General features: G+C 37.5%; 1 protein-coding gene across 6 annotated transcripts in view; it reads right to left on the reverse strand.

Annotated features, from left to right (window-relative positions):
• The window catches only part of PPARG (peroxisome proliferator activated receptor gamma), a 129,938-nt gene that overhangs the window by 46,956 nt on the left and 64,591 nt on the right, over positions 1-18,391 (reverse strand). For 5 of the 6 annotated variants that reach the window (XM_082749130.1, XM_082749127.1, XM_082749129.1 and 2 more), the window contains one exon: positions 121-348. In XM_082749130.1, the coding sequence (XP_082605256.1) occupies positions 121-340 (220 nt within the window). In that variant the 5' untranslated portion in view covers positions 341-348. Of the gene's footprint in view, positions 1-120; positions 349-985; positions 1,029-18,391 lie in introns of those variants that run through there. The other variant, XM_082749126.1, reaches the window with a different exon arrangement.

Raw genomic sequence — 18,391 nt, forward strand, 5'->3', positions numbered from 1 at the left:
AAATGAATGGTGAGTATCTTTTTTATAAAGTTTTAGTCTCTGGAGCATTATTCCAGTGCTATCAAGAGGTTAGTCTGATTCTAGTTTTAGCAGTCTGACAAGAGAAAATAACTATCATACTTTGGTACTCTTGGAGCTTCAGGTCATACTTATAATCAGCAACCATTGGGTCTGCTCTTGCAAATGGAATGTCTTCATAGTGTGGCGTGGAAATGCTGGAGAAATCCACAGTGGTGAAAGGCTTGATGTCAAAAGAATGGGAGTGGTCCTCCATAACAGAGAGATCCACGGAGCTGATTCCAAAGTTGGTGGGCCAAAATGGCATCTCGGTGTCAACCATGGTAATTTCTGAAATGGAAAAAAAGAAAAGCTGTGGAGTTCATTCTGGAAAGCAGAACGATCTTCTAACAATACACAAGGAGGGAACTGAAAGGGTCTTTGGTGCTGTGCTCTCATCTAGATTATCACAACGAGAGAGAAAAACACCCCACCTCCTGAGTGCTGCCCAGGCTGTTTTACTAAAGGAAGGAAGCCACCCCTTATCTGGATAGCATGGCAGAGAACCTTGTAATAGTATCGATGTGGTCAGCATACCCAAGGGAATGTCCTGCAAACAGCCCTGCTCTCATGATCTCTTAAAGAAGATCATTGTATCAGGTCTGTTAGCGGTTTTAAAAATTAATCAATTAACCAATTAACCTATTTCTTTAGTTGGTTAATAATGTTTAAAGAGCATAAAGTTCTGGGACAATTTTGCTTCCTTGGAATTAGAGATGCTAAATATTTTTCTCTTTAGGATAAAAATTTTGCTCCCCTATTTGTATTTATAATGGTTTTATGTGACAGAAAATTTGACACATTAAATTTAGGTAAAAATGCATTCTTTAACTGCATTATAAGGATAATTTTATTCTTAAAGTAACACAAAAATGAATCTTTTTTAAGAAGGGACGATCCCACTATAAAAACTTGCTCAAGTATTTACCTTTTCTGTGCATACAGTTTTCCTTAAAAAGGAGAATGTGTTCTCCATCTTGAGAGCAGAAAGATTAGAGATAGTGTAAACATATTTGATCATGAATGAAAGTCAAAATGACAATCTGCACAGCATTAATTAAACCACCCTCACACCAAGACCACAACGAAACAAAAATGGAAACAAGAAAACGTATAACAGACAAGGGGAGGGGGGTGGAGGGGTGAGCCTGGTGATGGGTATTATGGAGGGCACATAGAGCACAGAGCACTGGGTGTAGTGCATAAACAATGAATTTTGGAACACTGAAAATAAAATGGAAAAAAAAAAAAAGACAAAGGTAAAAACACATGGATTCTAAGGCCACAAAAGAACTTGTTTCATGCATTGCCTGCTTAGGATGACACATGCCATGTGTGTTTTTCAGTATATGATTTGTGATCACAGTAAGTGAAATAGAACCCTGAGGAATTTTAGTTCTAACTATTTAATGTGGATGTATGAGCCACCAGAGGCTGTGGACTAAACCTTTGTGCCCTAGGAACCTACACGGGTACTTACTGATATAGATATTCAGACGTGAACACACACAGTGCCTCACGGGTCCTTGGTTCTCCTGAAACCAGTTCATTCTTCAAAGTGGTATGAAAAGAGCAGTCACTGAGTATTTTAAGTGGTAACTCTTGGGTCAAAAACATGAGCAAAGGGCTGTGTGAATTCAGGACTGCTAATATTGGAGACAAAGAAATGAAACCCTCATAAAACTCTAGAAGCTCCTGAAATCATAGGCTGATGTATCTTATTTCTAGTTAGTTCACTATCACCTAGCAATGGACTTGGCTCATAGTAGGTGCTCATATGAAATACCGAATGAGTTGATGAGGCAGCTCTGAAAGTTTAGCAGAACAGGCAGGAAGAGGGGAAGCAAATTAGTATTTATTCAAGTACCCCCAACATAAGACACATTCTCTTATTCCATAGAACCCAAGATCTTATCTCCACTTTAGAGATAAGCCAGGACCGGAGAGGTTAAGTGACTTGCCCAGTGTCCAATAACTGGTAAACAGAGAATTCAAATTCAAGATTGACCCAGGACCCTATTCATTGTGTATATATTCTCTTTATTCTCGCTGATGAAACTGTTTTATGGAGAAAGGGCTACTCTCCTAGGGTATCTGTCAGTGGGCCTCTTGTTTTTTCCCAGAAAGCAGAGAGCTAAGGAATTTACTCTCAAAGGCATGAGGTTAAAAATTCCAGCTGTGGTCTTCATAAGGAAAACAAAGTGAAAACACAAATAAGGAGACTCTCCTATGAATGTGCTTCAGGGGTTCCGAGGGGACTCATTAAGGCACCGTTTGGGTTCACATGTCTGAATATCTATACGAATAAGTACCCAAACAAACTTAAGTTATCTGAGTCATAGTATAAACACAACATACAAGAAGAGGAATGTGTACTGGTGATAGATTAAAGGTCATACTGGTCTCAATGACACCCAGAAAAACATCTGTGCCTTTAATGATGGGGAACCCATCAAACTATGCCCTTCGCTTCACAATTCTTCTAAACCTAACTCACCCAGGTCCCTCCACTTACTCTGCCCACCTCCTCAGCATGCTTATTTTACATTTCTTTATCTGCTCTGCTCGGTATAAATTACCAGCGTATCAAAATAATCTCTTTTGTCTCGACTGCAATTTCCACAAAACTGGACTTATCAACTATTTCTCATTACGCCTGCTGCAAAGTTCATCTGTAAGCAAAATAAAGCTTGTCTGAGTTAAAGGTAGTGGACAAGCCACCAAATGAATACTGGGAAATGAAAATGAGGATGCAAAAAAATATCTGTGTTGCAAGAAAAACTGGTTGCTCATCATTTTGCTGGTTTAATTTTGTTTTGTTTCACTTTTAATATACGATTTCAATGACTCCCTGTCGACCAAAGCCATGCTTCTTAACACAGGAATCACCCCGAGGGGTCATTTACTTGACTGCAAAGTTCTGGAAGAAAATTTTAGTGTTAAAATAGCCATCTGTGTATAGACGAACAGAATAAAAAATCACGTGATTTTAAAGATATAATATGGAACTCCCTAAAAAATTGGTACCTGTGGTACATTTCATAGCTAAAAGAATGCTATTAAAAAAATAAACATAATTTATTTTCATTTATTTGTTTTTAAAGATTTTATGTATTTAAAGTAATCTGTACACCCAGTGTGGGGCTCAAACTTATAACTCTGAGATCAAGAGTTCTTTCCAGCTCTACTGACTGAGACAGCTAGGTATATACCTCATTTTTATTAAAAAAAATTTTTTTTTAAAGATTTTATTTATTTATTTGACAGAGATCACAAGTAGGCAGAGATGCAGGCAGAGAGAGAGGAGGAAGCAGGCTCCCTGTTCAGCAGAGAGCTCGATGTGGGGCTCCATCCCAGGACCCTGAGATCATGACCTGAGCTGAAGGCAGAGGCTTAACCCACTGAGCCACCCAGACGTCCCCTCCCTATACCTCATTTTTATTTTACTTTTTAAAAGTAGGCTCCAGAGGCACCTGGGTGGCTTAGTGGGTTAAAGCCTCTGCCTTTGGCTCAGGTCATGATCCCAAGATCCTGGGATCCAGCCGAACATCAGGCTCTCTGCTCAGCAGGGAGCCTGCTTCCTCCTCTCTCTCTCTGCCTGCCTCTCTGCCTACCTGTAATCTCTGTCTGTCAAATAAATAAATAAAGTCTTTTAAATAAATAAATAAATAAAAAATAAAAGTAGGCTCCACACCCAGCCTGGAGCCCAGCATGGAACCTGAATTCACAACAGTGAGATCAAGATGAGAGCTGAGATCAAGAGTCAATGCTTAACCAACTGAGCTACCCAGGCGCCCCCTAGACTTAATTTCTAAAAGCAGTTTTAGGTTTACATAAAAGTTGAGCAGGAAGTACAGAGTTCCCATTTATCCTTTTCCTCTCCTTCCTTTCCCTGACCCCTGAAACACACACAATTTCCCCTATTATTAACTTGCATTTCTCCTATTATTAACACTTGTGTTAGCCTGCTATGCTTGTTACAAAATTGTGAACCAATATTGATACCTAATTATTATCCATAATTTGCATTCTAGTTCATTCTCTGTGTTGTACATTCTATGGTACTGACAAATGCAAATGTCACGTATCCACCATTACAAAATCATACAGAAAAACTTCACTGTCCTAATCATCCCCCGTGCTCCACCTATTCATCCCTCCTTCTTCCCCATCCCAACCCCCGCCGCTGGGCCCCAGAATGCTGTCCTCTTCTATTAAGGGCATATTAGTTGAAAAGCAGGAGGGGCGCCTGGGTGGCTCAGTGGGTTGAGCCTCTGCCTTCGGTTCAGGTCATGATCTCGGGGTCCTTGGATTGAGCCCCGCATCGGGCTCTCTGCTCGGCAGGGAGCCTGCTTCCCCCTCTCTCTCTGCCTGCCTCTCTGCCTCTTTGTGATCTCTTTCTGTCAAATAAATAAATAGAATCTTAAAAAAAAGAAAAGAAAAGTAGGAGAAACCTTGACCTTGACCTTTATATATTACTTACATACACACACACACACACACACACACACACACACACACGAAATGTCTCACCTTGGCTTTCAAGGCCCTCCCTGACACAGTCCTAACTTACTTCCTCAGTCTTATTTTCCATTATTGATCGTAGACCCCAATCTCATTCTTAGCATGCCCTGTGGTTAGGCATATCATACTATTTGCCCAGGTTAAACATGCTCTGCATTTTCTAGTCTACTTATCTTTATTCATGCCAAGGCTGCTCTATCTCCTCCCTCTTCCCACCTCCCTCATTGCTACATGTCACAATCCCTCTGTCTTTCCCACAGTGGGAAATCCCACTGTCTCCAAATGCTCCTTTCTCCAGGAAACCTTCTGTGAAGTCTCCAACTTAAAAATACTCTCCCCATTCTTTGCATCCCCACAGCTCTTTCTATCTCTCTTTTAACTCTGATAGAATTATTTGGGTAAGTATCTCTGCTATCAAGATTTCAAGCTCTAAATGGACGGTGTCTTAGTTCTCTGTTTTTCCTTTAGTCCTCATGCACAGCTGGTCATTTACTAAATGTTTACCAACTGAATGATCATTCATTTTTATGTGAAAATATAAAAAAAAAATAGGGGCACCTGGCTGGCTCAGTTGGTGGAGTGTGTGACTCTTGATTTCAGGATGGTGGGTTTAAGAACCACATTGGGTATAGAGATTACTTTAAAAGTAAATAAAAATTAAAACAGGGTTGCCTGGTGGCTCAGCTGGTTAAGCGTCTGATTCTTGGTCTCAGCTCAGGTCATGATCTCGGGGTCATGGGATAGAGCCCAGAGTTAAGATCTGTGCTGGACGTGGAGTCTGCTCAAGAATCTCTCTCTTCTTCCTCCCTCTCTCTCTCTCTGCCCTTCCCTACTCATGGCCACTTTTTAAAATAAATAAATAAATCTTTAAAAAAATTAAATAAGAAAGGAAACATGCAGAAAAACATTTATAAAAATAAAAGGGAAAAAAATGAAGATACTTTCTCAATAGTTTAGTGTTTTTTTTTTTTTTTTTAAGATTTTGTTTATTTGACAGAGATCACAAAAGTCGGCAGAGAGGCAGGCAGAGAGGGAGGAAGGGAAGCAGGCTCCCTGCTGAGCAGGGAACCTGATGCGGGGCTCGATTCCAGGACCCTGGAACCCTGACCGGAGCCTAAGGCAGAGGCTTTAACCCACTGAGTCACCCAGGCACCCCTTAATAGTTTAGTTTTGCTAAGACTTATCTTCCCTTAGAAAAGATGATGATCGTCAGTATTACAAATAAAATACAATTTAAACCATAACTTCTCCCTTCAACAAAGTATATCCAGTTTTTCTCTTGATAATTTGAGAAGCAAGATTAGGGTCCTGTGAAGTTTCTCCCTACATAGAAAAGACAATGTGAAAAAGAAAAACAACTTGACTCTTCATCTCTAAGAAAACACATTACTCAAATACACATTTTCCTTTCCTCCTTTCCCTTCTCCCTGTCCTTTTTATTCTGGGACATCTTGACCTAAACAATATTACTCCATGGACCATAGTTACCGGGAGGCACAGTGGCTCCCTAAACATTTTATTTTATTTTGACTTAGAGATGGGTCCAGGGAACCTGTTTCTAATTTTGTCTCTAGAAAACATAAGCTACTGTTTCTGCCAAGCTGTAAGTCGAGTAGGTGTTTTTTTTACTCCATGTAATTACCCATGAAAGAACAAGTGAACAAAATATTTGCATGAACAACAGTCCTTCTGAGGGATAAGTCACAGTGTCTTAACTTTCCAGCTGGGTGACAGGAGTGGATTGCATCAGGATTTATCAATCAATTTCACAACCTTAAGGTTCCAAGCAAAACTTTTTGGGCAGACACTGAACAAGGAGGTGAATTTGTGCCATTTATCTTAGACCTTCAAATATGGCTTTACACTGTATTATTTTCAATGAGCAGACTCTGAATAATACTCCAAAGTATAATGTATCTCAAATAAAAATATAACCAGTACCATGCCAAAATAAAGTAACCTCTCCAACTGGAAATGCATCATTATTTGGGAATATGGAAGTGGGCCAGAAAAGATGGTAATGTAATATAATGTCCCAAACTACATTGTTTACCTTTGGGGTCTGATATATTGGTCCAATATAACTGCTGCCCGTTAAGAAAAGGAAACTTCTACTAGAATTTCTGAGGAAATGCTGCATTTCCTCACTACATTATTATCTAATTACATTAACTAATATTAATAGAACCCTAAATCTTTACTAAGTATTATGCCAAAAACAACACTTGGACCATTTCATTTAAACCTCACAACAATGAGGCCGGTGTACTCATAAGTATTCTTAGAGAAGAGGAAACTGAGGCACAAACATGGAAGTAGGTAACTTGCTTAAGAACACACAGCTACTGGGGGTGCCTGGGTGGCTCAGAGGGTTAAGCCTCTGCTTTTAGTGCAGGTCATGATCTCAGGGTCCTGGGATTGAGCCCCACGTCGGGCTCTCTGCTCAGTGGGAGTCTGCTTCCTCTTCTCTCTCTCTCTGCCTGCCTCTCTGCTTACTTGTGATCTCTGTCTATCAAATAAATAAATAAAATCTTAAAAAAAAAAAAAAAAAAGAGCTACTAAGGACTAGAGCTGGGTTGTGAACCCAGGTGGTTGAAAACTGCATAGCCACTACACTTAACTTTCTAAGCTGGTTAGAAAAGACAAATCTCTTCCTGATCTTCCACTTCTATCCTCAAGAACAATTAATTTCAACAAGGCTTCAGTGAACAAGAGGATGTGCCAGGTCCAGGAGTTGGGAATATACTATGAAGACTGGGTAATTATCACATAAAACCTTCATTAGAAAGATGTTAAGCTGGGCAACAGGAGGAGGTGCCAGAAAAAAGCCTTTCATGGATTCTCTAAAACTTAGTAGCTTCGTTGGAAGTGGCCTTAAAGAGACACTTAATCACTGATTTTTTACAATCTCTTCTAATGTGTTTCAGTTTAACATCACAGTACTCATCAATACAGTTCAAGCTTATCTATCCAGCCCCTCCTACTGATTCATCAAATCATTTTGCAGTGTAAATTGACCTGGGAATTTTCTAACTGAAGTGCTCTCCCATGAGGACAGCTGATATACACAGACAAAAATCATCCTGAAATAGTAGAGAGGCAAAGGTCTTTTTGAGATACTCTAAGTCCCTTATTTGACAGATGAAGGAAATGAGAGAAATGATTTGCCCCTGAACACATATTCAGGGGCTTACCAAATGAGAATCCAGGTTTCCGGTCTCCTATCCTAGCATTCTCTACACCCAATCATGAAGATGTTATGGTATGTAAATATGTTGAAAATGGGACTTTTAACCTATTCCAATTTTCACAGATCCAGATTTTGGGGGGGTCTTGACATATAGGAATGACATCAAATTTATGAAGGAAAGAAATCTCATGCAAGTACTCATTTACTGGATGGTAAATTAGTATATGATTCCCTGTAAAAGAATTTGTTTCTAACAAAAATTAATAAAATCTGAATTCATCAAAAGGTTTGGGGAATTGTCTAATAAAATGAGCACAGATCAGTCCCAGTTTTTACATAATAAATACAGGCACAGGCATACATATTTTATTTGCTTATTTTTTGTGGGTTGCTGTTCTGAACATTCACATTGAAGGTATATGAGCCAGTTATCACGTCAGATACCCTGGGTTTGAATACTGACCTACCGCTTGCCAGTTTTGTGATCTTTTTAATACCTAACTAGCCCATCCGTAAAACAATATTGCCTACCTCACAAAGGTGTTGTGAAGATTAAATTAGATAATATATCCACAGCACCTAACAGGTCCAGACACTTAGTAAGTTCTCAATAAATACAATTATTGGCAGCAGCAGTAATTCTTATACTTAACCAGACTACTAGAATCATGTAAAAGGTGGGCTAACAGCCTCCAGTGCTACCACTAGGGGACAGGAAGAGGAAGAAACACCAGCAAAGTCCTATTGTTCAAATAGGACTACGCCTTCAACAGATGTCCTGTTTTAAAGACCTCTGGAAAAGGAGTCCACAGCTTCTCCTGGTTACTCATTCCAATGTTTAATGGCTCTTTTGTAGCCAGGAAAGTCTAAGTCTTATCTGGCTTGTCTCCAACTGAGTTATACATATGTTAATGATGTTCCTTTTAAAATAATTAAAAAGAAAAAAATCTGGTGAGCAAATAAATTTAGGAAATGCTAGGTCAAGCAAGGTTAAATAGGTTTATGCAGAACTTCTCAAGGCTCATATGCTAATATTTCATGAGAATGTACAAAGGAGAGGGAAGGCACAGTGCGCAACATTTGCAGAGTTTCACATTTGACGGAATAGTTGGGGAAGTGATGGTCTATCCTATGCTGGAGTTTATAACTTCTCCCCCATTTTTCTAAACATACATAGCTACCATCTTCTGCACATTTGCCCATTACCGCTTGTACTTGAAAAGTGTCATTAAGCTGTCCCTCAGGTTTTCTTTAATTTTAGAGTGATTCTTAAAACAAGACCCAAGAGGGAAAGGATTTCTTAAACCATGTAGAAAAGAATCACTATAAAGACTAACGCTCTTTTTATAGAGACAATCTGAAAAGCCTCCAGACACGGGAGGGGGGAAAAAAAAAGTAAAGTCCACATAAAGGATCAGAACCAGAATGACTGTGAACGGCTCAACAGCAAACCTGGAAGCCAGAAAATCAATACAGCAAGGTCTTCAAAATTCAAAGAAAAAGTTGTTATTTCCAACTTGGCATTTCAGACTCAGCCAAACAAACCTTCACTCAACTGTACAAGCAGAAATACATTTTCAGAAATAGAGGACCTCCAAAAAAAAAAAAATTCACCCCACAGGTACTCTTTCTGAGAGTTCCACACCAGAACAAAAGAAAAATAGGGGATCCGGGAAAACAAAGAACTGGAAAAGGGGAGGGTAAAAGAAAGACTGAGGATGGCAGATCCCGCGCAGCCTGGATAGAATGGAACAGGAAGGTGAGGAAGGCCGTAGGAGATTACCCAAGAAGTCCAAGTGCCTGATATAGATGACCGCTTAGAGACACTTTTTATACAGTTAGAGAGTTGGAGAGAGAACTAGAGATAATTCTTTCTAAATAAAAAGGAACAATTTGTCAGTTAAAAAAAAAAATTAACTCCAGAAAAAGGAACAGCTCTTCAGGATGGGAAACAGAACTGTAGTATACTGCCTAGTGCAACTGGAGCAGAACTTTCAGAGCTGATAGGATGTAAACACTGCAAATTATAAATACATTGTGAAGATGTCGGGAAGGACAAGTGTGTGTTTTGGGAAAAGGGGTGTGGTGGGGAAGAGCTAGCTTCTATCTTCCACTGTAGGAAGTCCATGGGGGAATGGATACAGCTTTTCAAATAGCAGCATACCAGATGTTATTTTAAAGACATAGAGGTAAATTCCAGGAGAAATGTTTAAAAGAGTTAAAAATGACTGTTTCTGAGGAATAGGAACTGGGGACTGAGGGTTGCTGTTCTTCATGAAAAGCTTCATCCTGACTTTAAAAACTAGGTACAAGTCTTACTTTCGTAGAAGTAAAAATTAAGCTAAATATCTTTTCATTATAATGCCTTTCCATGCTTTCACTGAACAAAGGGAATAAATATATTCCTTGCATGTTTCTTAGTCCTCTTAAAAGGAATTACCATGCCAAAAAAAAAAAAAAAAAAAAACACCCCTGGAAAAGTAGGGAAAATTTTAATGCAGTTTCAAGTAAAATAAAGGAAAATCAGAAAATATTTTTAATGCTTGATCAATAGTTAGCAGTTCTTTTGGCTCAAATATTTAAAAAAATTCTATCAATTCTTTTCTTTTACTTTCCTGGTATCATGGATTTTGGTCAGAAAAGTGGGAAAAAGACTCTGGATCCCATTAGCAGAAGTATAACTTAATGATAGGTAACAATTTTGAAGTACTTACATGACAGACATTGTACCTTAAAATTATTAAACATGTAATTTATAATTAATTAATGTATATATGTGTAATTTATAAATGTATGTATACATACATATAATTCACATCTATGAATGGTTCTATGGTTTATATACAATTGTTATTACCTCCAGTGGACTGAAAACATTAGACAGAAAGGGGTTAAGTGCAGGGAGCCTGGGTGGCTCATTTGGTTAAGCATCTGACTCCTGGTTTCAGCTCAGGTCCTGATTTTAGGGTCTTGGGATTAAGCCCCACCTTGACCTCTGTACTCAGCCCATAGTCTGTTTAACCCTCTTTCTCCCCTTTTGCTCATACTCTCTTTCTCAAATAAATACAATTAAAAAAAAAAAAAAAAAAGAGGTTAAGTGCCTTGCCTGATGTACATAGGTAATAGGTACTGGGATTTGAATCTTGTGTGATTTCTCAAAATAAAGAACCCCTTATTTTGGACACCATGAATTAAGAAAAGTATAAGAAAAGGATTCTTTGCTGTGTCATTTGTTTCTTCAATGTGAAAAAAATACATTTCCATTCTGCCGTCTACTTAGACTATATTAAAACTCAAATCAAATGCTTCTGTGGTTTGGTTCCCCACTGATACTCCCACTGATAACTCTGGCAGAAGCTGAAACATTCCAATATGTAACTGTATATACACTTGTCCTTATAATGAGTCAGAAGATCTCATAACAAATTCTCAAATTCAGATCAACAAAGGGCCTATCATCTGGTTTTGGAGAAGGCCATGTACACTTATGTTTTTCAAAAGTTCATTTTCTCTTACATGGGTCACAACTTGTTTAGATAGCTTGCTTAATCCAGTCTAGTATCAGGACAGGAAAGATTACAGGATCATGCCCTCATCCACAGTCATCATTTCTACTGTTTCCTGAGAAGCAGTTTCACCATGGTCAAACCAGCTCAAGCTTGGTTCTTTTGCTAAAACTACTGTCATGTGTTTCTAAAGGGAGACTTACTAGTAATTGAATCAATACTAAACCCAAGTCTGTGGAACAGCTAGTTACTCTGGTATGATTGAAATTCCTACTTTACTGAGCATATACTGGCAGCAAGCGAAGAATGGTGTGGAAGTCAGAAAAAAGAAACTGGTGTGTCCTCTCCAGCTAGCTCTTTCTGCACATTTTGGTTTTGGCTTTGCAGTGAGAGGCTAATGAAAATGGGAGACAGAAGACTGAGTGGGAAGGAAAAAAATAAAGGGTATGGTCCAGGACTTTGTAACTATTCAGAAGGAGGGACCACCAAAGAGATGCGAGAGTACTGTTTCTCTTTGCTTTGTCCACCTCTCAAACACTGTCAAGGGCCTGACATCCTTGCAAACAGGAAAATGTAAGAGTGGTAGTGGTTTTAAGTAATGCTTTATTACTGAAGCACCTTGAATAGCTTGAAACTATCACAGAGTGGAAAGTGATTGTCTTACTCAGAATTGTTTAGTTCTGGCAAAATGATGTGATACACTATGGTCCTGTGTACTCTTGTTTTTAATTTACTGTGCCAAACACTCTTAATGAGAAGACAATGGTCTTAAGCTAAACAAATATGAGAACAAAAGTGTCAAAACAGATGTAGCCAGATTGCCAGTGGTTATGGGCTGATTTGTAGATTTTCACTAGCTATACCATATATTATCTCAAAAATATTACAATGTAGTATTTAAAATATTCATAGTAAACATTTTTCATGTTTAAATACTCTTCCTGAGCTATTAGAGCATTATCAAAATATTCTGTATAAAGACATCTGACACAATTCAAAACATTTATTATTTTTAAAAAATTCTCTTAACTAGGAAGAAAAGGGAACTTCTATAATCTGATAAAGCGTATTCATAAAAAACAAACAAACAAAAACCTAAAGGACCCATCATACTTGATGGTGAAATATTTAAAGCTTTCCTTTGAGATCAGGGATGAGATAAGCATACTAGCTATCACTGCTTCTAGTCAAAAGTGTACTGGAAATCCTATCCAGTGAAATACAAAAGAAAGAAATGATTAGAAAAGAAAAAATAAAACTAACATTACTCACAGATGACATGAATATGTGTGTGTGTGTGTGTGTGTGTGTGTGTGTGTGTGTGTGTGTGTATGGAAATAAAACCCATTACAATTAACAAAAGAATTTAGCAAAGTTGCTGGATATAAGATCAATCAATATGCAAAAAATGGGGGCGCGTGGGTGGCTCAGTGGGTTAAGCCACTGCCTTCGGCTCAGGTCATGATCTCAGGGTCCTGGGATTGAGCCCTACATCGGGCTCTCTGCTTAGCGGGGAGCCTGCTTCCTCCTCTCTCTCTGCCTGCCTCTCTGCCTGCTTGTCATCTCTCTGTGTCAAATAAATAAATAAAATCTTTAAAAAATATATTAAAAAAATGAACTGTATTTTTATAAGTCAGCAACAAACAGAAAATAACATTTTAAAATGATTTTTACTGTAGTGTCAAAAACATCAAATAAATACCTAAAAGGAAAAAACCTAGCAAAATATGTGTAAGACTACTATACTGAAAATTCAAAAATATTATTTTTTAAAAAGTATTTAAATAGATGAAGGTATACACTGTATTCATGAACTGGAATACTCAATATTTAAAACTGTCAATTCTCTCCATATTTATCTATAGATTCAGGAAAATTCCAATCAAAATACCAGTATTTTTGTGTGTAAAGAGACATGCTAAGTCTAAAATTTATATGGAAATTCAAAGAGCCAACAGAAGAGAATCTTGAAGAGAAGAACAGCACTGGAGGATGGAAGATTTTTACTACCAGATACTAAACCCAATTATAAAACTACAGTAATTAATAAGTCAATTAGCGCAAGAAGAAAAACAGACCAATGCAATAGGATAGCAAGTCCAGAATTAACCCCACAAGAATATGGTCACCTGGTTTACGACCAAAATGTCCCCATAGTATAGTGGGGAAAGGATCACTTTGTCAATAAATGAAGTAGGTCAATTACATATCCACATGCAAAAAAGTAAATCAGCCTCTACCTTAAAACATACACAAAAATCAGTTCCATGTAGACTGAAGATCTAAATGTGAAATAGGAAACAGAAGAGTTTTTAAAATAAAAATTAAGTAACACTACATCAGGGACGCGTGAGTGGATCAGTTGGTTAAGCTGCTACCTTTGGCTCAGGTTATGATCCCAGGGTCCTGGGATTGAGTCCCACATCGGGCTCCTTGCTCAGCAGGGAGCCCGTTTCTCTCTCTGCCTCTGCCTGCCACTCTACCTGCTTGTGTGCTCTCTCTTTTTCTCTCTCTTTCTCTCTGACAAATAAATAAATAAATCTTAAAAAAAAAAAAAAAGTAAAAAAAAGAACACTTCATCAATTTTGGAGTAGGCCAAGATTTCTTCATAAACACTTAATAAAAAGCACTGATTAGATAACCTGGACAATATTTAAGATTAAAACTGATTAGTAGTAAATGAAAAAGCAATACACAGTGTGGGAGAAGATATCTGCAATATATACATTTGACGAAGTGTGCTTTATTTTTAACAAAGTATGCTTTAAACTCATATCTAAAGTACCCAGTATAAAAATGGGCAAAACACTTGAACAGGCACTTCACAATAAAGAAGAGTCAAAAGGGTAATAAATGTTTTTTAAAGTGCTTAACTTTTTAGTTATTAGAGAAAGAGAAACAAAATTACAATGTGATACCACCATAAACCCATTAGCATGGCTAAAATGAAAAAGAAAAAGAAAATGTGTAAAGATGTGGACCAAGGGAAACACTCCAACACTGCTGGGTATAAACGGTACAGCCATGATCAAAACCGTCTGGTAGGGTCTCTTAAAGCTGAACACACCCTATGGACCATGTATACGTCTAACAGAAATGTGTACCCTTGTTCACTGAAAGACCTATATGAGAATGGTCCTAGTTGTACTATTTGCAGTAATGAAAAATACCTGAATGCCCATCAACAGTAAGACAGATATACTGTGATATATTCACAAAATAAAATAAATAAGAATGAAGTACAATTATATTCAGTAATGCGATTAACAAACAAATGCTGAGCAAATGAATTCATATACAAAATAGTAAACAATGTTAAGTTCTATTCATATAAAATTCCAAAATGGGCAAACTAAACTATGGGTTAGAAATTAGAAGAGTCAGAGGGCTTCCAGAGGGCTGGTATTGTTCTGTTTCCTTATCTGAATGTGAATTACACGTTTCACTCATTTGTGAAAATGATTTACATAATTTTCCCTATGTATTTTATGTTTCAATAAAAAACTTCAACAGGAGGGATTGATAGAAGGAAACATGCAAACCAAACATATAAGCCAACAAAAACTCTTTTATTTCTGTTAAAAAGATTTGTTACAGAATTTCTAATGTATTTATTTAAGAATTTTTCTATTCAGAAGTTACCAAGTGGTATTAAAATCAGTCTCAATAAACTACCTATATTTCTAACTGCCTTCATTGTATAATAAAGGCTAAATACATCTTCAATTAAGATGGTCAAGTCAGCATCAACAGGGCAGGAAAAAATTCCTTATCCTAAGGAGTACTAAAAGTTATATTTTTGCTTTAGGTATGCTTGACTTATATGTACGGCCTCTTCTGCTTTACAAGAACCCTATATTTCTTTTAAAATATTTTCCCAAATACTAATACCTACAACAGGAGTCCTATGTTTGTAAAGATGTTTGGATCAGTTGTCTTTTGAAACATTCCATTGAAATGAAATGAAGTCTGTGGCTTAGTGCAAACTACCAATTTCATGATGAATATTTAATTTCTTTGTATCAACAATCTATTTCATCAACTTTTTGTTTTAGAAGGGTTATCATCATATTTTACTACAGTATTTCTCTTCCCAAAGCCTCTCCTCGTTTTAGTTTTCTTTGGTATTTTCTTTTCTCAATATCTTAATCCCAGTATAAGCTTGATCAGTAATACAAAACCCAAACAATCTCAAATCAAGATAACCAATTACCTAATACTATGTGCAAGGTATTTTTCAGGCCTCACAAGAAATACATTATAACATACTTCTTGACCTTGAGAAGCTTACCAAGGTGAAAGATGTTTAATAATAGCAGGCAGAATACAGACCAAACTAGTGAGAGAGACGATGAGTGCTCTAGAAGTGTAGAGGAGAAAAAGACCAACATGTACTGAAATAATCCAGGATAACTACATGGTAGAGATGGGTTTTGAATTGTGAGGATCATGTGGGATGATTAGGATTTGGATTATTGTTGATAAAGGTATTCTAAGTAAAAGATATTGTCTCTACTATCCAGCATGACCCTTATATTACCTGAGTTTCCTGAGACTGACATGAATATGATATCAAAATGATTAAATTTGGGGTTAAAAAAAAAAGGACATTACTTGCAAACTGGATCGATTTCTTGGCCAACTGGGTCATCTGTTTGGGTCATTTGTATGTATCTTGTAATTAGCTAGAGATGTGGTTCTATCAGTAGTAAAGAGATTTCTTTGTAAATGGCAGAGATTTCTATGTAAATCTGGCTATTCTTATATTAGACTGACATATTTGGTTCTTTTCAGCATCATATTTTGCTAGTTAAGCAAACTTGCCCAGACAGTCTACATAATAGGTCTAAATTTTTAAAACGAATGGCAGGATTTTAGGTGAAGTGGAAGACAACAGTAAAGTAATATCCTACCATCTCACATTTAATATATTCAATTGATAATGCCATGTTTTATTTTTTCCAAAAGAGGTGACTTAATTCAATGAAGTAAGGTGAGCCATGGTGCTCACATGTCTAGCACCGACGAAGAATATTAGAACTGCTATTCTGTCTCTGAGTTTTGTCACTGGTTCTTTGCCAAAACAAGAAATTGAACCTGGGTTTCTTTCTTCTGGAACTGTGATTAATAATATGTATCGATCAGATAATATCTAAATATTCTGGGAAAAAATGCTAAGGAAAAGACTGTAAGCAAGTAAGAACTAAGTGTAACTTAATTAACTATAGTAACAGAAAACTCTGATAGCATGGACACTGAAAATCTGTATTATCCCAAAGTTATAACTTCCATTTCACGGAAGACAAGACAAAACTAATATTTGCTGGACACCTGTTACATATCAGGTCCTGTGCTAAGTGCTTCTTCACAGATTCAGTATTGGTTACTTAATCAAATAAGTTGCTTTCATTAGCACTGCTAGCAAATAAGTCCCCTAAAATTTCAAATGAATACTGGAAGTATCAAAAGGTAGGCAGAGGGGCGCCTGAGGGGCTCAGTGAGTTAAGCCTCTGCCTTCAGCTCAAGTCATGATCTCAGGGTTCTGGGATCGAGCCCCACATTGGGCTCTCTGCTCATCAGGGAGCCTGTTTCCCCCTCTTTCTCTGCCTGCCTCTCCCCCTACTTGTGGTCTCTATGTTGAATAAATAGATAAAATCTTTAAAAAAAAAAAAAAAGGTAGGCAGACTTGCAAAAGAAGCCAGGCATTCAGATAAGTCAAAAACTGTGATATTCAAATTAATACTCAAATAATACTCAAATAATGATAATCCAAACCAATGGAGGGATATGATGCAAATAACTGTATAACCGGCAATTCAAAATATATTTGTATCTGGTTTTTAAGACAGATCATGTTGTTGGTTTGTTTATACCAGAATAGGTTTTAGAACAATACATTAGCATGTACACTAAACTTCTGTTTTTACTTAGCGAACATATTCTAGTGCCTTACCTCAGGAGATGGTGAGGTACAGCAGCAGGTCAGCTTGGAATTAATAAGACAACAATAAGAGCTTATTATGTATCTATTATATGTTAGATACTTGTGGAATAAAGAAGAGAAAAACATGGGTTTTGTCCTCAACAACTATACAACTTGGATTAAGGGAATATATAAAACAGAAAATATTATCAGGCAGTCTCCAATTAAGGGCTAAACAGTGTGATACAGACCAACGCAGAAGAGGGGATTTTATTATTTTACTTTAACAAGTATTAATCAACTTGCCATTTACCAAACATGTCCCAGGCATTTGGGATATACGTGAATGAGCAAACCAGACAAGATCCCTGCCTTTATGGGGTTGATATGCTAGTGTGAAAAAGTGGACAACAAGTACAATAGGTGAGTAAATTATACAGTATGTTAGAAGATGGTGAATACTTAGAAATGAAACCATGGAGCAGGAGGAGGGAAAGTGACTAAGTCAGATGAGGAGCTGCTGCTGTAGGGTTGTGAGCTGAGTGACAGAGCTGACTTACATTTTAACGTGATCCCTCTGCATGAAGGCTGACACTAAGCAGTTAGGAGGTGAGGACAGAGGCAGGACAACTCGTCAGAATGGGATACCAATCCAGGCAAGAGACAGTGGCTTGGATGAGTACTGACAGGGAAGTGGGGAGAGGTAATATATTCTGAACATATTTTCAGTTTAGAAGAACCATTAACAATAACATATTAACAGGAGGTCTTGTGCCATGGTGGTTACTTGAACCTGATGTTGAAGGACAGGGAGGATTTGAAAAGGTGGAAGAATTAGGAAAGGCATTCCAGGATGTGGTGGGCTTAGAGGCAAGGGTGAGTCTGGCTTATTCTTGGGACAATGTGATTAGTCCAAGTAGAAAAAGGCAGATCATTCTCTGGGGCGTAGAGGGAAATAAAATACACAAAGTGGAAATGGATTATACAAAGCTTTCAAATCTAGGTGGAAGTGTTTAGACTTCACAAAATTCACTATGGGGCAGTACTTGTATACAGTAAGTGCTCAATACATACTGGAAGTCTGATAGGCTTTGAGGACCACTTACCTTGCAGATTAGACTGGATAGCTAAACGTCTCTCATTTAGAAAGTCAGCTAAAAGGCTGTACATGAATCCCAGTGTGTGGTCAGA

The sequence above is a fragment of the Mustela nivalis genome (assembly GCF_964662115.1).
Source record: "Mustela nivalis genome assembly, chromosome: 1".
Taxonomy (NCBI): Eukaryota; Metazoa; Chordata; class Mammalia; order Carnivora; family Mustelidae; genus Mustela; species Mustela nivalis.